At 51.4% G+C, this 22,311-nt stretch overlaps 1 protein-coding gene across 1 annotated transcript in view; it reads right to left on the bottom strand.

Annotated features, from left to right (window-relative positions):
• Positions 1-22,311, bottom strand: part of CLNK (cytokine dependent hematopoietic cell linker) — a 123,669-nt gene that overhangs the window by 60,638 nt on the left and 40,720 nt on the right. Inside the window, exons 3-4 of the mRNA XM_039838182.1 lie at positions 12,862-12,933; positions 3,792-3,820 (exon numbers count right to left, since the gene is read on the bottom strand). Of these exons, the coding sequence (XP_039694116.1) occupies positions 3,792-3,820; positions 12,862-12,933 (101 nt within the window). The remainder of the gene's footprint in view (positions 1-3,791; positions 3,821-12,861; positions 12,934-22,311) is intronic.

Genomic DNA, 22,311 nt, shown 5'->3' with positions numbered 1-22,311 from the left:
CGAGGCCAAAAATGTTTGGCACACAACACCAAGTGTATCATGACGGGTTAAGGTTCTATTCTGCTGATTTCTTTACAAGTTCTCTAGCATCTCTTGGGCTCTGTTCACCTATCCAGTGAATATAATAAATTGCTTCCCCGTGGCTAAGTTACACACATTTATAAAATGCCCAGTACAAACTAGGGCCTTATGTATGTTAACGTCCTTCCATTTTTCTCATTCAGGCCCTGGGGCTCACTGGTGTCATGAGAGCACCAGTATTCAAATTCTGGCCTCTAGACAGGCCCAGGGTTTTCCTCTACGTGTGCTGACTTTCTTAGTTTTTATCTTTTAGGAAATCGGTGGTATTTGGGGACAGAGCATCAGCCTGCCCTTCCTGTCACTAAGATGAGACATAGGACAGTCCACACTCTGTGCCCTGGCGGGTTTCAAACTTCAGACCATCTTGCGTGGCATGGATCTGCGGCTATCGGAAAGGCAGGAGCAAACTTCTTGGGATTCATTTTTACTCTCACTGAGTAAAGGATTATGATGTCCAATGAGCCTTGACTATATGACTTGTATTTGGGAAGAAGAGAAGGAAGAGGGAAGAAAAGAGGGAAGTAGAAAGGAAAAGAAAGAGAAATAGAGATGGAATATACACGCACATACACACAGGCAGCATACGTATGCTATCGTATTATGTATTATGTATATTCTGTCATCTGTCTGTCTATCTCTCTATCTCTCTCTCTCTCTCTCTATCTATCTATCTATCTATTATCTATCTATTATCTATCTATATCTATCTATCTATCTATCTATCTATCTATCTATCTATCTATCTATCATCTAACATCTACCAGCTCAGTCATCTAGCTCTGTTCAGTTTTATTTGCTGAACCACAGACTCCTCACGTGAAGATTATGAGTTCTACATTTCAAGCACAGGTTGTCCAAATACGCAGAAATAGCCGCATGGAACACATTTTTGGGTGAGCCCGGAGAACAGGTCTTTCCTGGGAAATTCAATTCCCTTCTCTAGCTCCTAATTTCTTCTCCTGTAAAGCATGTTCTTAGAATCTCAGACGAGTTCATTTTCTTATTTAAAAACCTTGGCCCAGAGCTGGTTGTGGCCTCTGTCACACAAAGAACTGCCACAGTCGCTTGCTGTGCGGATGGATGAATGAATGAGAGGTGAGAGGTAAGGCAGCTGCCTGCTGCGCCGTGTCTCGGGGGTCCGCAGAAATTCGCAGGGTGCATTCTGAGACAGCCATCGTTCAGATAATAGATGGAAGCTTCTTGGGGGCACAGCCTTGTTTTTTGGCTTCAGCCAGTGATTTTCAAAAGATTGCCCTAGAACTACCTGAACTGGAATTACCTTGTTAAAAGTAGAGATTCCTGGCTCTTACTATAGGCCTGCCAACGCATAAACCCTGGGGTGGGCTCAAGAAGATGTGGTTTTAATAGTCATGATTCGGATAGGCGCTGAATTTTGAAGACAGTTATTAATCCTTGGGTTTACCATCCTTGGATAATTCGAAATCCCGGTTTGTTCTTACAGGAACGGGGTGAACACCTTTGCTCAGCAGTTCAATGGTCAACTTTTCAATTTGTTTTTTTTTCCACCTATTTCCCCAGCGTCTTTCAGAGAGCCAGCCAGCCTCTGCTTAATCAATGCAGGTGTTGCAAAATCTAGAAAGGGCCAGCAGGGGGCGCCAGCTGCCCACACATTGCGTACCTGCCATCCCTCTAGCTCTGAAATCCATAATAATTTTTCTTTTAAAGGTGGGAAAAATCAATCTTCAAGACTTCTTCTCTTAGAAAACTAACCCTTCCCCCGCAAAGAAAAAACAAGTGTTTCAGGACAAAATGAAATTTCTCGTCTGTGCAATTGAATCAACCAATATATAGACCATTATCTGGATTTTTAATTGTGTATGGTGACACGTTCTAAATAGGGCTATCTCATCCAATTTCACTCTTTATTCAGTGGAAGGGGAAAAAACTCCTGAGTTTGTTTTACGGAAAATCGTGACACTGTTTTCTGCTTATCAGCCTCACAGAAGGTACTGGTATTGACAGATTGTCAGGTTTGAGTACGGAGCTATCTTCTCCTGGTTGGAATATATTTTTTTTTTGGATATATTGTTTTCAGCATATAAAAATATGTGCTAATAAATACAGATGAGCCAAAGAAAAACCAACATAAAAATCACCAGAATGTCTCCATACCAAGACCACCACCGTAAGTTTCGATTACAGTTAAATCACTCACACGCACACCCACGTGTGATACATGTATGCATGTACATGTACGCAGGCTCACGCCATGTCACACTGTTTTTTCCCGCCTGCTCTCTCACGGATGTGCATGCTGTAGCGTATTCATGCCAGTGAATCGGCTTCCACATCAGTTTTAATGGCCGCCTAATATTCTCTCATGGACGCCTTGGCGTATTTTCAACTAATCCCGTGGCAAAAAGCTGCGGATGACTTAGCGGTGTCTAGGAGCGTTGTAAGTGTCGCTGTGATGAGCAGCCTCACGTCAACCATCACGTGCCTCCTTGATCACGTCAGCGCTGTTAGTCGGGCAGACGCTGGTCGTGGCTGTGAGCTCGCACAGGTCGGCGCTGTGCTTTGCTGCTGGGTGTTTCTGGTCGGGTATAGACACGAGTATGTGGGGCCGGCCTGGGTGGCTGGATCTCGGTGGACTTTTTGGGGGGCCTTATTTTGTTTTCTTTTCCCTGCTTGTGTCTCTAGGATGTCGTTAATGAAATGGAACACCTGTTAGTTTTTTTCTCTCTGTCTTAACAAAGGTGAGAGCCAGGTTGAAGGAGGAGGGGTTTATAATTCACCAGCCACAGCAACTGCATTCCCAGGCAATGCCCCCCAGGACTCAAAAGCGGATGGCGGGCTGGGCTGAGAGGTGGCAAGCAGGCGGTGGGCGTGTACTTGAGACCAAAGAACCTAGTACAATATGGGAGCGTCCGCTTGAGAGAACACAATTTGGGCCTGGCTGGGAAGCGTGACACAAACTTGTCCTGTAGGGGGATCAGAGCCAGATGCTCTTTCTTATTTAGAGTCATACTTGCAATTTTTATCTTGCTTTTCCCCACCCTCCTTGCTGCTATGTGGGGCAGGCTGGTTAAATGCTCCAGCATGTGCTACGAACAACCTTTTGAATTCGTTTGCTGGTTACCTCACTCCCTACGCTTCGCACACTTCCCCTCGCCCATTTCTCTTTTTCCGTCTCGTTCCGGCCGTCATTTCTAGCCAACGCCGGTTTTCTAGAGAAATTCTATGGCGCTTTCCCTGAAATGATCATGCTCCAAGATGAACAGTACGTCCCGTTAGTCGCCCTGGAAGGGGCTCCGTCTGAATGTCCAGTATCGAGATGAGAGGCAGGAGAAGCATAAAGTGTGGTTTCTGGCCCATCCACCCACTCAACACAGACTACGCAGGGCGGAGGGAGCCGAGCAAGCACCGGTGAGTGGCCACACCACTGGCACGTAGGCGGATTCTACCCATTTTACAGACGAAGGGACCGAGGCCCAGAGGAATCTGTGCTTCATCCCGAGCCACCCACCTAATGAGTGGAGAGCCAGGATTCGCACCCGGTCTGCCAGCTCCCATCACTCATGGAAGTCACAGGCCAGGCTGTCCCCTGGGAGAAACCCGAGGGAAAGACCATAAGTAGCCCATGCCATTTCCAACACGTTTTACCAAAGAAAGAAAAGGATAGAAAGAAGGGTCTCACAGCTCCACGCTGACGTTCCCGCCGCTCAGGTGACCGAGGGCCCCGCACTCACCTGCGCCACTGTTGATGTGAGGCCACGACCTAGGGAGAGAAGAGAGCCGAGGTGAGTGTCAGCTGCACGTAGTTCACAGACCACCCCGAAAGGCGTGGGTGGCCGTCAAAGGCCATTTCACAGACCAGCCTGCGGAACGGTTGCCTGATGTTTACACTGTTCTAAATACAAAGACCTGAAGTGACATCTCATGACAGAGAATACAGGAAATAGAGGGATGCACGCGGGGGAAGTAACTGTCAACACCACGGTGACATTTTGGCAAATGTCCTTGTCACGCGTGCCCGCGTGAATGAGGATGTGCGCGTATGTTTCACTGTACATGTGCAAACGTAACATAAAAGAAGTGTAGGATCTTGATGTTAAAAACATATATTTTAAATTGTTATTCAAAAACACAGATATCGGCTGTATGATTTTTGGAGGGGGCGTTTAGGTCCTGGCTGGTTTTGACTTTTGTTGATCGTGTTGCAACGAGCATCTATGCTTGCGTTTTTAACCTCATTGTGAATATTTCCACGGAGAGATGCCATCAGGTGCAATGAAGGGGTTGGTCACGTGGGCCTTCTGACCCCTGGTTGCCTGGCACCCAGTTGCCTTCTGGAGGAGCTGCATCAATTTATATCCCAAAGCACAGAGGGGCAGGGACCGTCTCTCTGTGTCTCACGACCATAAATCCATCCTGTAGACCAACTTTGCCTACTTGGCACCTGATCCCTTATTTTCGGTCTCACTTCCTTGATGGTGAATGAGATCGAGTAATTCTTACTGTTTTTTTTTTTTTTTAAATGGTTTTGGACCATTGGCATTTTTTCTGTGATAAGCTATCTCACACGCCTTGTCATCTCCCGGTGAGGTCCTGCCTGCCCCCCCACACTCCCCTGGACAGTGTGCTTCTGGAAGCACCTTTTCCCCGATGTGGGGCACCGATCTGAAGCCCCAGGCTATGGAACGCTCTGGAAGACGTCGCTTCTCCAGCCGCCTCGTTTGTGCCTTTAAGAACCCCGGCTCTGCCGTCACCTCTCCTCCGAGGCTCTCAGAGTGCGTCACAGGGGCAATTAATTGAGCATCGCAACACATGCCGGGTGTAAATATTTATGAGGCCTGGTTGGTGGCAGGGACACTGGGCGCAGAACAGTTAAGCCGGGAAGTATCAGTAACCAGGAGACCGCAGCCCACGAGTCCACCTTGCAGCTCAGGCTGCTGCCTTCTGTTCACTGTTGTAATAACACAAGATGACCCCGTAAGCTGGTGTGCTGCCAGTTTATAGATGAGGAACCAGGGGTCCAGAGAGCCCATAGCCTGCCCAGCTCCACAGAGAGCGAGGGGCTTGACGCCAGCCCGCATGACCCTGAACCCCGGCCGGCCTAGCTGGGACCTGCAGGCGCTGGCCACTCAGAGCCCTGGCGGTTACCCCGCTGCACCCTTCCCCACCAGTACCCTGTCCAGTTGCCTGAGATTCTGCAGAAGTTATAATGATCAGCGAGAAGGAGCCAGTGATTGATTGGAGGCCTGAGACTCTGTCTTGATGCTTTCAACACACACATGGCCTCAGCCCTGAGACGTTGGCTTCGAGGGTCCCCAGACCTGCAGACCGGGGATGATGCGTGTGTGCGCACGACTGTGCAGGGAGCTCCCTGTGGGCGTGGCAGTGACAGCAGGCGGCTCGCAGGCCTGCGCCCCGGTTCCAGGATGCGGGGTGCACTCTCCTAGGGCCCCCGGAGAGAACTTGGGCTTTGAAATTAGGGTTCCATCCTTTTTAAAAGATCTCGGCCTCTCCTGGTTTTTAGGATCGAAGGCCATTAATGCTAGAAAGCCCGTTGGAGGAACTGTCGCCCCATCGTGGCTCCAAGTTCCAGAACTGAGGCCTTTTGGCGCCTGAACCCGGTGGAAGGGGACCCCGAGCGAGGCTGGACTCTGGCTGCCCACTCTCCCTGCTTTGCAGATGCGACTAGAGCTTAGGAGAGAGAGGTGAGCTGCCTGAAGTGGCAGCCGCACTAGGCAGAGCCGGATTTGTTAGGCTCTAAGTCCCTTATTATTTACCAGCCTAGAGCAGCGACTCAGACGGCGAGCTCCACGTCTGGGAGTCGGCACTCGTCAGGGCTGTCCGACAGCCGCGGATCTGATCCACTCTGCGCTCCGCGGTGGGGTCCCAGAGCCACGGTGCTCATTCGTATGTCATATCCTCCGGGATCAGGCACCCCAGGGCTCACTGTGCGTCAGTGCAAGCCGAATGAATTAGCAGGGGAGGCCTGGGAGAAGCAGGGAATGGCTTGTTATTCCAGCTGAGCTCACAAAGTGGGGAGGGAAGAGTGGGAAGCTGAGCCTGTCCCCCACCCCCCCAGGGCCTGGGGAAGGACTGGGTCCGGGGAGGCGTCCCGGACTCCACGGTTATGTCTGGCTGCCTTGGGGACACTGTCTCCACACCGGCAGCTGACAAGCTCTGTGACAATCTCCCGCGTTGATGCTCTTTGCAGCAGGGTGATTAAAGGAAGATGCTGCTAGCAAACTTCACGGAGATTTGATGTGTTTTCTCTGTGCTCAAGCAAGACCCACGTGTTAGCAAGCTGCCTCTTGCCAGGAAATTACAAGGATGCACCCTGGTTTCCTGTAGCCAACAGCATCAATAACAGGGCCACGAGTGAACGGGGCCACAGCTGGGTGGGGTCATATAGCGTGGCGGCCACTCCTCATGCTTCCCATAGCCCCGCTGCCTTGCATATCCGGGCCTGGGCGGGGCAGGGCCTCCTCCGTACCTGCGGCTTGTTGAGGCCGGTGTCCACGTTGCTGCAGAGATGGTCACAGAATATGAAACGAACAAGGCTGACCTCCAGAAGCTTGTGGCTTTTAATAGTTAAGCCTCATTGCAAATAAAGGGTTTTAATTTCTGAATGATTATACATGTTTAACACTTCTCAGTCATGTAATATGTCTCATAATTTAAAAGTTTTAAAGGGTACTGGATTAGACCTACCCTCCCCCGCCCCTCCCCCGTCGCTGCCTGGGAGAGCTGCCTGAGGTAGGCGTGGCGCTGCTGCGTTCTACTTATCCACGGGGACAAAGTTTGGATGGTGTGTTATTCTGGTCCCATAGAGACGAGACTCGGTCCTGTCTCCAGGGTCAGGCTCCTGTAATGGGGACGAGTTCCTCACCACCCCCTGAGTGCGGTGCCTGTGGCCCCCACCCACAGTTGGCCCAGAATTCGGCAGCAAAACCCTGGGGAAATGGTCACGGTGATTTCACTGCCGGCTTTCTCTTCCTCCTAAACCTCCACGATTAACTGGCTCGGCGCCATCTCTCACTTTAAATTCTGCCCCTGAAATTAGCATCTGTGCTGCCAAGGTGAGCACGACTACCCTGAGATCAAAAGGCTGCTCTAGGATAGACTTCTCTGGCTTTTGGAAGACAAATGATATTTTTAAGAGTCGCTGAAGTCATGTTTAACATAAACGAGAGAGAAACGGAGGCGGATCTGAGGTCTGCGGATCTGTCCCCTCCTTCCCTCTCCTCGCGTGACGTGCTCTGCGTCGGGATCTGTGCACGTGACGAGGTTATCTCACCCAGACCTGGCGGCGGTTCTCGGTGGGCGGAGCCTTTAAGTCGGTGTCACGACGTCAGTGCCGAATGGAACCGTGGGTTACGCTTTCACTTTGCAGAGGGGCCGACTGAGGCATGGGGTAGCCCCTGGAGGAGCTCATGGTGGCTTTTGACCCCCCTGACCCGTGTGATGGCCAGGCCCACCGTCCTGCGTCTCCGCCTCCGGGAGGGAGGTGGCCTTTGCATAGGGAGCTGTGGGAGGCAAGGGTTGGAAATGCCCAGAGCCAGAGCGAGAGTGGGGAGTAGGCGGCGGGAGGGGCTGCCGGCCTGGAGGCAGGGCGGAGCATCCTAAGGCAGCGGATGAAGGATGCTCCGAGCCGCGTCTGTCTCAGAAAATGATGGATTGGAGAGGGAAGGGCTGGGATGTCGCAGTCTAAGGACGAGGTCGTGATGGCCTGGGCAGTGGATGTGGCCCCAAAGCCCTCCCCTGACCCTCGGCCATCTGTCCACGGGAGCCCACACTCACAAAACCAGAATAGAATCCACAGTGATTCCTCAAACCTCCTCCACCAGCCCCCCAGCTCCTAAAAGGGAGACCAGGTACCTGACGCAGTGCCTGGAACATGGCCCGTGCACACAACTGTGCTGTCGGATGAACATGAAGGTCTGAATGACCCAGCGGGTGAATGCTCACGTGCCCAAGGAAGCCCAGACACGCAGCGCAGCCCAAGCCTGGGTCTCCCCATAGCCCATCCCGCCCCGCCAAGCCCCGGAGTGTCCACACACGGGGGATCTGCTCCACGGGGGCGCGCCCCTCCCCCATGCCATAAACACCCTCGTCCTGGCTCTATGTTGATTTTTCACGATCTCCCAGCCCCGCAGCCCTTTGAAGCGGATGAAATTCCTGCCGAGGCGTAACTGGGTCAAGGCTCGTATTTCGTGAGCGAGTAAGTGGGTTCGTTCTTTGTCAAAGGGATCCTTGATTAGTTTCAGTGATCTCTTTTCTATTGAATTTTACAAAAAAAATATTTGGGAGTACGTGACTCCCCGAAGGGGTCCTGGGAAAGCCTTTGCTGCCATTCAGAACGGTACAAGCTCGCACCCCAGGCCCCTTTGGCTTCATCCGGTCAGGATCTGACCCGACCAGGGGCCGGGGACCTCCCCCCGCTCTGAGCTCCTGTGGCGCTGGCTCTAATGACATACTTAGGATGGTTAAAGGGTCGTTTATAATAAATTCCTTATTTAAATCTCATCTTTTTAACCTTTCTCATATATGTTTTTTTCTTTCCTCAACTAGATTTTAAGTTCTTTGAGGACAGAAAGCCTGTCTTGTGACCTATAATCCCTTTCACATAAGCTGTCTCTGTCCCTGACAAACCGTAAAAGATGACAACAGAAAGACTCGGCATTTGGTGGGTCGTCCCGCAGACCGGTGTGAGCAGCCGAGCAGGAAGGTGTGCCATGCCCAGCTGCACACGACCCTGGCGGGTTGACTCCTGAGTCCCCACCCCCTCACCCTCTCTGACCCCTCCCTACCTGTTCTGTTTCCTACCCCTTCTTTTCCCTGTCCTTCCTCTGTTTAAAGTTCCTTTTATTGCCTCTTTAAGTCTATCTAGTACGTGCCGGGCACTGGGAAGGGGACGAGCTAACGGCATCCTAGTGAATCCTAGTGGGTCCTGACTCTGTTCTCCCTCCATCCTCCCCTCCCTCTGGTGTGTTTAATGAGCATCTACCAGGTAACAGCTTCTTGTGGACGAGCACAGGAAAGCTGGCAGATGCCACACTGGGTTCGAAGCATCCCCTGTGGGCCCCATAAGGCTGTCCGCTCGCAAGATCTTTAGGGAGACGCTGCACTTTCTGCATGGTGCAGGGGGGCCGGAGGGAGCGGAGTGATTCTTAACGACCTCTCAGCGCCACGGATTCTCAGGGCAGCTGGGGAACAGGTGGAGAAAACCAGCGAGGTCAAGGGCCGACGAACAGCAGTGGCCGCCCGTCTTGTCTCTGGGAAGGCCTGGCAGGGGGCCTCCACGCACAGAATAGAACAGGGCACCGGGTCCTCCCGGAATCAAGCTTTGTCGCAGGTGCTCGAGGCAGAAGAGACCACGCTGATCCTCAGGGAGGTGGGTCTGGATGTGCGAAGTGTCAGTGATGCGGGTGATAATAGCAGCGCCAAGAACGAGGAAGCAAAGAGACTTGCACTTGGGATGGGAAGACGCGACTTAGAACCTTGACTCTGTTACTCACTAGAACGTGAACTTGGGCAAGCCCTCCGCCTCCCTGACCCTTAGCCTCCCGCGTGCTCCCCTGGGGCCTGCCTCTGGTTCTGTCACTGCTCACGGCACAGCGTCCTATTTGTTTTTACGTCCCCCGCCCCCAACCGTAGACTGAGCATCTCGATGGCAGGGTCTGTGTCTTCGTCTCTGATTTTCCCAGTCCCCAGTGCTGTCACCTCTCCCAGGTGGGGGAATGCTCTCTTCCATCCCCCCCCCACCCTCTCACATGGGTCCCCATTTTCTGTCTTCTCTCCATCCCATCTACTGTGACATACAGGGCAGGGGCTGAGTGAACGCCGGGGCCAGAGGCCTCTCACTCTAAGCTCCAAAGCTTGCATTCTTGGGAATGGTCAACGTTCTCAAACTTGGACGGCATCAGAATCACCAGGGCCGCTTAGTTAAGCCCCAATGCCTGGGCTCCGACACTTGAGTTGCTGATTCAGTAGGCGTGGCCTGAGAATCTGCATTTTTAAGAAAGTCCCAGATGATTCTGATGCTGCTGGTCCAGGGACCACACTCTGGGAAACTCCACCATGCTTCTCTGGAGCATGATGCTCATGTCCCTTCTCCAGGGTGGAGGGTCCAGACACGAGCAGGGTCAAGACTCACAGGACTAGAAAGCGAAAGTCACACGACCTATCAACGCAGAAGAAAGTTACGATAACTGAGAACCCAGAAATCGCGATCTAACTCGATCCGGGTTGGGCTCCACCCAAATCCCGCCGGACCAGTTAGTCGCTCTGGGGGTGAGACCCAAATGTGTACACCCTCTCTCAGGCTCTCTCTCCCCGTCGGTAAAGCGGGAGTAACACCCACTGCAGCACCACAGCGAGGGTTAAATGTCGACGTCCCTTTCACGGCGTCTGGCACGCATTAGGTGTTCGGCGGCTGATTCGGGTTTGAACTTGATCGGAAAACATCGATCAGCACGTTGCTGTTCCTCCCCACGTGGGGAGACGGTACCGAAGAGAAGTGGTACCGGGGCTTTCGGCAGATGGATTCCACGGGACGTTCCAGGGCACGTTCACGTCAATACTGTGGACAGGTCGTGGGTAATGGATGCAGTTCCATAGTGATCGTGTGGTTTTCTTGGATAATGTCCTGGGCCGTATCATCCAGGCGGGGCCCCAGCATGCAGCTCAGTATTTTACTTTGTATGTGACCGGGACGTCCATGCGTGTTGGGTTTGGGGGGGCGGTGGGCGTGGCCAGCCCTCTGTGCCCCTCGGGAGAGCTGACTCCTGCACCCAACGAAGGGGCGGCCGTGGCGAGGGCAGCGGCATGGAGCGCCGGGTGGCTTTAGGTGTCAGTGGCAAGATTTAGCACACCACGACCCACGACTGAGCCTTGGGGAGGTCAACTGCCCTCTCCAGGCTGTGTCCTTCTCTGCCACGAAAAGGAAACTTAACCGTGGGGTTGACGGGACCCCGCGAGATGCCAGCCGTACGCTCTTACAGCAGTGCCTAGGTGTGTGGACCTGGAGCCCAGGATCCTTGTTGTTTATTGAGAAACTACGACCTTCCGGGCACACCGCAGAGGCCCCTCATCTGGGCTCCAAACACAGGAACTGCTGTAGGTGCAGGGGACCAATGGTGAACAAATATTCTCTAAAATACACGAGACGCTGAAATGGCCTTGCTGGTGCGAGCGAGGCCGCTCAGCTAGTGAGCAGGTCGGCGGGCGTGGAAACCCAGCCCCGAGGATGTGTCCTACTCCGTGACACCCCGACCTTCGTCGTCAGCAGACGCTGAGAACTATAACTTGTATGGAAGATGAGCACGTCGGTTTAATAGTTATTAAAGGAAGACAGTAGACCCAAATATCTAGACTTCAGACATTTTGATTTGATTTATAGATCTCGAATACTACCATATTCATATAATTCTTTCGTTATAAAATATGCAGTGGTACAGGGATTTGTATGGAGATGAGAATTCTTTTTAAAAATGTGGGTTTATAAATGGTTTAGAACAGGTTGCAGAAACATCGTCCGTTGCTCTTTTGAATGTATCTCGAGCATGCTATGACACAGCCTGAAATCATTTACTTCAGAATAAAAGCACTTCTCTCTCTTTCTTCCCCCCAAATGTAAGTGTATGTATTGCTTTGATGTATGTAATTGCTGCAACCATCTCTGTTGGAAGGAAGGCTTCTAACCCTTCTGTCTCCCATCTCTCGCTATTGTCAAGAAACAAGAAAAATGAACTCCAAGTGCATTACTTAAATGTAGCGTAAACATCGAAGAAGTCTGAGAACGGTCACAAATTTCCTTTTGCTTAATGTGGGCTTGAAAATATTTCAAGAGTTCTGTTTTGCAGGCATTCGTTCACTTCGCTATGGGAAAAATGTATCTTCGAGCCAATCTCGGGGTCTCAGGAATGCTCCCTGTGTCTGGCGCATAGTAGGAACTGAACGAGTGTTTGGCGACTGACTTGAGTTGAAGTAGATTGGAATGTGGGGACTGGCGTAACACAGAGAGAGATCCTCGGGTGCCCCTGGACACAGAGAACGCTCCGGCAGGGCCTGGGGAGGGGGAGCCCTGCACCCCCCCTGGGCATTGGAGCGTGGCCCGGAGCCAGACAGCTGGTCCACGGCGGAGCTAGATTTGATGTCGGGATCCGTCTCTTGTCAGTGGTTTTAGCCCCTTGGCCTCCGTTCTGAGGGTCGAGGTGGCTGAAGCCAGGACTTTGCCTTCCGTGTCTGCATTTTCAGTGGCCTGTGCCAGTCTTCAGGACATAATTGCTCAGTAAATGTCCTTCTCAGTTGAAGGACAAAGAAAGGAATCCATACAGCAGGTGGGTCCCTCTAGTCTCCTTGCGTGAGATCGGATGGTAGACTCGAGGCCTGACCCATCCATACTCCGTCACCTAAATCATTCACCCACTGAACCACGGAGGCTTCTCTCCCAGTGGCTGACTCTTGGGCTGTTTAGACACCGGGGTGGGTGGTGGAAATAGCCCTGGTCTGAGAATGCTGTGGACGTCAGGGGCGTCTCAGCCCATACCTGCATCACGCTCGGGCTAGAGGGTCAACCTCGTCAAGTCCCTTCTCCTTCTGGACCTTGGTCTCCACATAACTGCTAAGATCACTACCAGAGAGAGAGAGAGAGATAGGAAAAGAGAGAGAGAGAGAGAGAGAGAGAGAGAGAGAGAGAGAGAGAGAGAGAGAGAGTGTGTGTGTGTGTGTGTGTGAGAGACGGTCAGCTTATTTGCCACAGAATCAAACTTTTCACTCCTCTATTAATAAACAAAATATTCTCACCTGTTTTTTGGCAGAGAGAAGTTCTGGAATTTCAAGTCACTGGGTCCTTCTTTGGTTGTCCTTCTATTGCCCCTGGGAAGAAAGAAAACAGAGTATAGTCAGGAAGGAGTAAGAAGCTGGGGGTGGGGGTGGGGTGGTGGTGGAAGGCATTGCTTTCCTTCTTAGAAACAACCACCCGGTCAGATTTTAGGAATTAATGTCTCACATGTATTTCCAAATCTCTCTTAGCATTTCTATTAGGGTTTTAAAAAAAATCCACATTTTAAATAATTTAATTACTTTAAATTACTATTATTTTTTTAATGTAAGAGTTTACTTCACGGGGGGCAGTAGCGGGGGATGGGAGAAACTCCTCGGAGAGGCCCCTCGCACGTCAGCAGGGCCCCCGTGGGACACTCCTTCACCTCTGAGTCTCGGTGATGGTGCTCTGTGCAACGAAGAGCATCATACCTTCACTACGTGGTTGACGGGAGGCTGTCCAACAGTGCCCGTGGGCCAAGGCTTGTTCTAGATGCTTTCCTATGCTAGTCGAATTTGACCCCAAACTGGCAAACGTCATCTGGGGTAGGAAGGCAGACTATTTAAGGACAGCCACTCGGATTCAGATAATACGTACTTAACTCCTATGTAATTCAGGCACTTTGCCATATGGCGTTTTCTGTGAAGAGATTAAATTATTTTAAATTGAGTTTATTTGTTAAAATTCATTGAGGTGTACATGATCGTGGACCGTCACTATTACGCACCTTAGTTCATTTAATTAGCTAAGCAGAATATACTTTCTTTTCTTTCGCCGGCGTTTTATGGGCTTTACCCGCCACTTACAGAGGGAGCCTCCTCCCTCGTGTGTCTTGATGGCCGCCTGCTCAGCGCCTCAGACACACCGTCCTCCAGGCTCTCGCCGCCTGGGCCAAACTTGCTGCTTCTTGGCCCTTGGACTTTCTCTGCTCACCCCTTCTTTCAGGCACTGTCCCCCTTTTCTGAAACGCCACTGTCTTCCTTCTCTTCCTCTACTCCAGCTCGGGCTCTGAGCTCGGGCAGGCGGCCCTTCCTTAGCGAGACCTCCCCTGACCTCTGGGACCGGCTCCTTCACAGCATTTGTCTGAGTTGCGATTTCGCTTTTTTCTAACTTGGAACTTGTTTGATAAACCTGCCAATGTGCCATCTCTGTGAGGGCAGGGATCGCGGGCCTTGGCCTCCGCGGGGCTGGGTCGGCGCCTGGCCCGCAGTGGGCCCGCGGTGGACTCGCGTGGATGTTCACGCCAATAAAGGGCTCCGGGAACTGCCCGACGATGACCTGTGATCCCTCCTCCATCCGGGACTGTGTGTGCAGCCGATCAACGCGGTGTGTGGAAAACGGAGCGAGTTGTTTGCATGTGTTTGGTCACTGTGTTCATTGAGCATCTAGAAGGACGATGGCATTATTTTGTTATTTTTTTTCATTTTATTCTTCAATTTTTTTCATAATTTCAAATGATTAAATTATTTCAGAGAGTTCGTTATTTCGTTGTTGTTTTTCCTGTCCGGCTAGAATTTGACTCGTAAGCCTATATCTGCACTCCGATTTCTCCCCTAAGTTCTAGATATGAACATCTCACTATTTTCTGGGCCTTTCTGATAGGTTATCCTCCCGCAGACCCAGACCTTTTCTCCAGCAAGTGGCCCCACTGCCCGCTTAGTTTCCAGACCAGCAGCCTGGCCAGCTTCCCTATTCATCATCGCCGTCTGGCTAATTCGTTACCGGATCCTGACAAGCGACCCCTAAGAGTCTCTCTTTCTGCCCGTCCTGCGCCCCCACTCCCGGAAGCGGTACTCCAGCTTGGCATCAGCCCCCTCTTTGCTTTTCAGGCCCCCTGGATGCCATTCCACCCGCCAACGTGCAGCAAGTACCCCTTTCTAATTAAGCCGATTCCAGAGCAGCCTGTCGATCACCCCCCTCAGCCACTTCAGGCACTTCGAACTCATTTTCGAATCCAGTAATTCCAAAACCTTAGCGTTATGTCATCGGCCTTAATTCTAGAAGTTTCTTCCTGTGCACCATGAATGCCTTTGAATGTTCTAGTAAACTACTGCGTGACCTATAGGTTCAGCGCAGGTCACATCTGTCCATGTGATACGATCTCTTTGACCAATTCGGTTTATGTCACTCCACCTCCAGGTGCAAGAATGTTGAAAATATCGACACCATCACCTGCTGCTTCTCCGGTGTGATTGCTGGGTTTACCGTAGAGCCTCGACGTGCTTCTGGAGAAATAAGCCATCTACCTTTTCTCAGCTTCCGGGAGACGAAGGCCGGAGAATGGCCTTGGTTTTTCACAGTAGGAAGAGTCACTGTTCAAAGCGTGGTGGCCCTTCTAACTGTTTTAAAGGGTCTCCTGAGAGCCTTGTTTGAGTCCAGCCTAGACACGCGACACCGTATCCATTTGCACGGTCCTCCAAGAGCCGCGGCTGCCATTCTGCCCTCTGTCCCTCTGTCCCTCTGGCTTCGTGCTCGTGTCACCATGGACCTTATTCAGGCATCTGTAAGATTCCTTTTCTTACAACTCATGAAACGTTCTACTTTCTTAAAGAGTCCATGGAATTTTTTTTCCCCTTATGAATCTGTGGGATTTTCTTCTCCCTAATACGATCGATCAATTCTTCTGTGAGGATCAATTCTGTTCTCTGAGTTTCTGTTACATGCCCTCAGAAGGACAAGAAGACGTTGCTATTTAAGCATTTTTAGTGATGTCACATTACCTTTTGTTTCTCCCTTAAATATGGTGTTGTGCTGTATTAGCCATCTATTGCCGTGTGTCAATATTATCACAAACTGAGCAGCTTAAGCAACATACGTTTATTACCTTATAGTTTTTGTGGGTCGGGAATTTAAGGAAGGTTTCCCTGGTTTCTCCGCTGAGGCCGCAGTAGAGCTGCCAGCCAAGGCTGGGGTCTCATCTCAAAGCTCACCTGCTTCTAAGTTCACATCATTGTTGGCAGGATTCAGATTCTTAGGGCCCGTCGGACCAAGAGCCTCCGTCCCTTGATGTCTGTAGGCCGGAAGCTGCCCCCTGTTCCTTGTCATGTGTGCGTCCCCTAAAACGGCCACTTGCTTCATCAAAATGTGCAAACCAAAGAGACGAGAGGGAAGTTTGCAATCTTATGTAATGCAGTCACGGGAATGACATCCCGTATTGTTTAGAAGCCGTCGCAGGCTCACTCACAGTGAAGGGAGGGACGTGAGCACCAGGAGATGAGATAATCGAGTGTCCGTCTGCCACACACGCTGCTTACGCAGTGTGGAAGCGTGAGCAGGGATGACACTTAAGTAACATCCAGAAGGACTTTTTTGCAAATTTACAAACCAAATCAGCTAGACTCTTTCTGCAGCCAATTTTTTAACCTTCCATGACTCCTGAAAATGTCAGAGCAATTTTCAAAAGTTTTTTAGCTCATTCCAGAAGACTCCGGCAAATTCCAGAATAATCTGGTTCTCCAACTCTTCGCTCTTGCGTGTGACAGGCCGCTCTAATTATTTTTGCAGCAGAATGCTGTACTCCGACCTGCCTTAAAATAGCACATCGGCCGTCTCAAACAGCTTCCCATTTCGCTCTTTCCAGTTGGTCCTTAAGCTGCATGGGTGGTGCGTGCAAACTTCCTTCCAGTTGTATATTCCTACACACAGCTTCTTCTAAACCTGGGAGCGTAGCCCTGCCCCTGAGCACCAGAGCAAGGCCCAGTTCTGTTGGGGATTTGACGCGCTGTAGCTTGGTGCCAGACACCTTTTACGTATATACTGCTGAACTCAGAAAAATTCAAGGGCACAGCCAGGCTCCTTGCCACTGGATTGTTTTAAAGTTTGAATTTGAGTATATTTACATAAGGCCTATTTGCTCGGGCTCATAAAGCCTTGCTACGCACTCCCTACTATCTTACATTTTTACATTAGGTGACTGGCCCCTGACCCCGGCCGGTGACCCTTCCTAGAGAAACTTGAGAAGAATGGCCACTCAGTAATGAGTTGACCGCACTGAGATCTTTTATTTGCTGTCCCTCACCTATTCGTACCCTGTGATGGCTGATCTTCTGTGTCATCTTGGCTAGGCGATGGTGCCCAGGTGTTTTGGGTGACAGCCCTGCTCCCCAGGCCCCCAAACCCCTCCTGGGCTCCCCTCATCCTCCAGCCTCTTAAATAGCCCCTGAAAGGCTGACTCTGGTCATGGGAACCAAGTGCTCTCAGACTCAAGTCCTTTATTGAACTGAATTGGAACTGGGAAGCAGAGCCTGGCGCCATCTTCAAGGCAAATAGTTACCGAGTAGCTGCTGTGTGCTGGGTATTGTGTTAGGACTGGGGATGCAGGTGGACAAGATGTGAGCGGTGCTCCGGTCCTCCCTGCACGAAGCTGGCAGCCACGTGAGAGGGAGCCGAGCCGGTGAGCGAGCAGCTCATCCCCAGTGTCACAGCTTTTCCCCCACGGCTTCCTACCTTCCTTTACTCCCGACTTGAATGGCTACCTGGCTGCAGGACAGCCCACCTGGCTGTGTCTTGACTTTCCCCGTGGGCACAGCTCTGACAGCTGCCCGGGGGACTTAACACCTGTCCAGGGTGTAGCCCCTCCCTGAACCTCCTTCCGGCCCCTGGGATCCCTCCTCCAGCTTTTCCTGACTCAGAGAGAGGCTCTAGCTCTCTGTTGAGATGAATCAGGCTTCGATTTCCAGGGACCGCCACCTGCGTGGCCATCATTGGTGTGTGCAGGTGCCACCTGAGCCGCTGTCATTCACCTCACACAGAACAGCAGCAGAGGAAATGTTTGTGCATGAGAAGATCCAGAGACAGAGGCAGGACTCTCTTCAGGGCGTTACTAATTCTTGTTTATTAAGGCAGAAGATGGATCCAGAATGTGCTAGAATAGACCGGCTCTGCCTACGGGTTGCAGAGGCAGAGCGGAAGGCGGTGTCTGAATTTAGCTCCTTCCTTTCTCAGAATTAGAGTTTTAAAGTTTCTCAGAGCACACGGCTCGGTGGAAAGGTAGATGTCATCTGCTCACACCTGTCAGTCGTACAGCTGAGAACACGCGGGCCCAGGGAAGAGAGACGGATGCGGATGGCGGTTCCGCCCGGCTCCACGCGTGGTGCTCGTGGCCCCCGCCACGTGGCCTTGGCTTGCCCAGGGCTTGTCCTCCAATTACAAGTCTTTTTCGTGTGTCTTCTAAATAAATTCTCCCTTTTCTTTTTAATTTTCTTGAGATAAAGGAAGGCAATAGATAACCTAATTTAGAGAACAAGAAAGTAATCCTGAATCCTTTATGTTCAGGTTTCAAGAAACCCCGTATAACTTCTTTCTTCTATCCTTTTTAAGAGTTCATTTTTTATCGGACGTTTCAAGCGCGCAACATTATAATTTGAGATCTATACACACTCCAAAGTGATCGCCCTGAAGTCCAGTTACTCGTCATCACTATGCCTTCCTCGTTTCTTTTCTGTTTCAATTTGGATTTAGCAAAAGGAAACAAATGAACCAAGAACCAAAAACAAAACGAAAACAAAACAAAACGAACCAGCAGAGCCTTGCATCTCATCTTTTCAAAAGCTTGCTTCTTCCTTTTCTCTGTCTCGTCAGAGGTTGTAGCTCCCGAGAGACCATGAATGTATGCAATACACAAATACAGTAACAACAGTGAATTACCCTTTTTCTGGGTCTATAGATCTCTTCATCGTGGAATTTAATTTATAGATGGTCACGCCTCAAAGATTCTGGAAGCGCGATAGAAAACAACATGAAAAAAGCAATATGCGTATTTAAAAAAAACCCTCAGAACAAAAACTTGATTTGTGCCTGGTTAGTACACACCCGACAAAAACCCAAGAGTAAAAGGGACAGAAACGGTGTCCTGTGGTCTGCGGGAGCGTGGGGGAGGGGCTTCCGGAGGAACGAGCCCCCCAAGGCCATGTTCTTTCCTCCACGCCTGGTCCAGCACTTTCTGCCTCCAGAAGGTCCCAGGAGAGGAAGGGAAGTCAAGGCAGGGCAGGAGGGGGAGGGAAGCGAGGCCACGTGCCGGCTCCCCCTTCTCTTCTCCGGGAACCTCGGGCACCTTTGTCACTCGTCTCTTTCCTTCCTTCCATGGTGCTCATCGAAAACCTGGCGTTTCCGCTTGCCTGCAGCGACAGCCCGTGTCCCACATGGTCTGGCCCCTGCCCCTCACTTCACAGTTCTCTCTCTACGGCCCCTGCTTTGCACCCCAATGGCAGCCACCATGAGCAATCGGTCTGCCTCAGGGCGGGCCTGGTTCCTCAAATCTACGTCCGTAAGCAGAGAAAGCGGCATAACCACAGCCCCCGCATCTCAAAACGCCCACGGCGACGAGGCTCACAGAGTGACACCAAAGGCGAGCTTTCTCGTTTCTGCGGCCTCTTGTTTCTGTCTGTCAGCCAATGAGTGTTGAGAGAGCTCACGTAATCTGCTCCCGTCCCTCAGCAGAAAGATGACAAGACTGCGCCTCTGTACGCTCGGCTTTTAGTGACAGGCGCCACCCACAGGAAGGGCTCGCAGAGGTGGGTGGGACTCGGTGTGTGCAGCTCTGTCCCACGTCACCGTCCGAGGAAGAGGCATGAGTTTGCAATGAGTCCCCTAAAACTTGGCGTAATGGCCGCGTGGGCCTAAGCCCCTACGATGGGCCAACCACTCTTATTCCTGTGGATAGGTTATACTTCATGGATGGAGCAAAAGAAGCCCAGAGAGGCCACGCACGTCGCCCGTGGCCACACAGCTGTGCGGGTCTGAGCTGGGCGTTCACATCAGTCTCATCTGACTCAAGGACCGTTTCTTTCTACTGCATCGTGGTGGGTGTCATGGAAACAGAGAGCGGCCGGGATCCCAGCCTTACCTCAGGGCTTAGATGCTGTTCTTTTCGCCCAGTTGCTTTCCTGCCCTGATGAGCTTGGAGCTGCAGCAGAACTATCTTTATACATTGTCTGGCGACGTTGGTTTCCAAAGCGCTTATCAAAAAATAATCAAACCCAGAGAGCTCATCATTATAACACATCTTCTCATCTGTGCTTCCCAGGGGCTCTGGAATAGCATCGTTCGGCACGGTGGAGTGGGGGTGTTGAGATTTTGCTAGCTTTTGAGAGCATTGTGAGAAATAAATGAGATGATGCTTGCAAAATGCCTAGAACAGTGCTTGGAATGTACGTTCTCAGTAAATATTTGGGCTGGACATCTTTATCACAGTGAACTCAGCAATACATTATTTCTCCGTCTGAGTTCACGGGGCAGGCCAGGAATCGTTCCCAGTGCTTGGGACACATCAGTGAATGAAACAAAGATTCTTGCCTGGAACGAAACAGAAAGGGATCTCTGTCTTTGGGAGGAAAAGGCCGACAGTCCCGATAAACGGAAGGGCCCGTGGGCAGGGTGACCCTTCCATGGGGCGGCGGAGGCGGGCCTCCCCGAGCCGGTGAGAGCGGGGGAGGGCACCACAGGGCCAGCGATGGGGCATCTGCAGGAAGAGCACCAGGCCCGGGGACAGCGAGGGAAAAGCCAGGGAGCAGGCACACGGCTGGGGCGTTGAGTCGTGGGGAGGAGGCTGGGGTGGCTGCACGGGAGCGCAGAGCTGGATCTGGAAGGAGATCCAAGAGCTTCCGGCGGGGCGAGGCCTTAGACGTCGGCTCCAAAGAACTGCGAAGCCATGGCAGGGTCTTGGATGGAGGGACACGCCGATATCGGTGATGTCCCCACAGGACCTCTTTGACAGCGGGATGGAGAGTAGATGGACCGTTTGGGGTGAGGATAAAGCAGGGAGACCTCCGGGAAAGGTTTGCAGTAACCTCGGCAGACACTGACGCTCACTGGGACCTGGGACCTCGGGCTTGGGACACTGAGGCGGGTCCCCGGGGGAAGTAACAATGGCTGAGACCCTGTGGCAGTCTCCTGCGTCACCTCTCCCAACCTGCACACAGAATTAACCTGTCCTTCGTGTCCCTGCCCCTGGAAACCTTTTAAAAAACAAAGCTTTGATATATATATATATACACAATGGAATATTACTCAGTCCTACGAAGGTCGAAATCTCGTTATTTGTGAGCATGATGGACCTGGAGGGTATTACGCTAAGTGAGATAAGTCAGACAGAGAAAGACAAATACCACTTATATGTGGACGCTAAACAAACAAAACAAATCAAAACAGAAACAGACTCAGGGCTGTCAGAGGAGAGGGCTGTGGGCGGATGGGTGAATGGGGTAAAGGGGAATAAGGTATAGACTTCCAGTTATAAATAAGTCACAGGGATGTAAGGCACAGCACAGGGAACGTAGTCGATGATACCGTAATGGCTTTATATGGTGACAGAGGGGCGCTAGACGTCAGCGCGATCGCTTCGTAAGTGATGATAATGTCGAATCACTGGGTCATACACCTGCAACTAATGTAATACTGTATGTGAGCGAGACCTCAAGTAAGAACAAAAAAGCCCGTTTCCTGACGTTTTATCTTTTCCCCTGCTCCGGCTTATCTAACTGCTTGGCTTCGTCCGTGTCTGTGCCTGGAGCACAGATCTGGTGGCACTTAGGATTCAGGAGGAAGCAGAGAGCCAGGGGGTTGGCCGAGTGCCGTGAACGTCCCGGCCGCCTTCAGAGGCACCTGCCACACTGGGGAGAACGAGAGGGCCAGGCGGATGGTTCTCGGGCGGCCTCTGCCTCACGCGAGGCTTGCCATCTCCAGACGTGAATTCTTGCAGAACGAAAACTCACTGGGCAGCTATACCCCCTGGTGACAGAGCTGGCCACTTTGCTATAGCCCTCACGGGGACACTGTGATGAAGGTGCAACCATCTCCGCTTCGGAAAGAAGGAAATGAGTCTGAGGTCGAACACCTTTCCAAGGTCAGCTGGTCACTGGCAGTCTGGGAAAGCTTGAGGTTTAGTTTAACAGAGAGTCAGTAATGAGACCTTCAGCATCGGACCTGCCAGGGGAAGGGGACATGAGTGTGGTGTCCCCTGGGTTGGCACTGCCGTCGTGGGGTGGCTTGAACTGCATGCGCGGCAGAGCTGGTGGTTAAAACGGCAGGGATTTTAAAAGCCAGTTGCTAAACACCGTCATTAAAAATTAAATTGTATAAAATTACAATGGAATGAATTATATGAAAAACAGAGGCAATAAACCCTCGCAACGCTCCGCTTCCTAATAATTTTGCTGCAGTTTGTTATTAGCTGTCGTCTGGATGCTGTTTGCGTGTGATGGAAATAAGCTGGCGTGGATTCTTCCCAACTCCTCGTTCAGGGACTTCACACTGCTGGTGCCTTCGGCCATGGCAGGAGCATTCACACCACACGCTACAGACCAGGGGTCAACCTTTCGCTTTGTCGACAGACTAACTTACGAGAGCGATGGAGGGAAAGCTGATAAAGCAGATTTAATTGAAAGCTGTGTCACGTCTGTAGGGGGGACACTGTGAATAGCACAAAACCCGAG

This window comes from Pteropus medius, unplaced genomic scaffold, assembly GCF_902729225.1.
Source record: "Pteropus medius unplaced genomic scaffold, Ma_sr-lr_union100, whole genome shotgun sequence".
In the NCBI taxonomy this organism is placed as follows: Eukaryota; Metazoa; Chordata; class Mammalia; order Chiroptera; family Pteropodidae; genus Pteropus; species Pteropus medius.
Note: the sequence above shows the minus strand (reverse complement) of the source record. Positions and strands in the feature narration are given on the sequence as shown.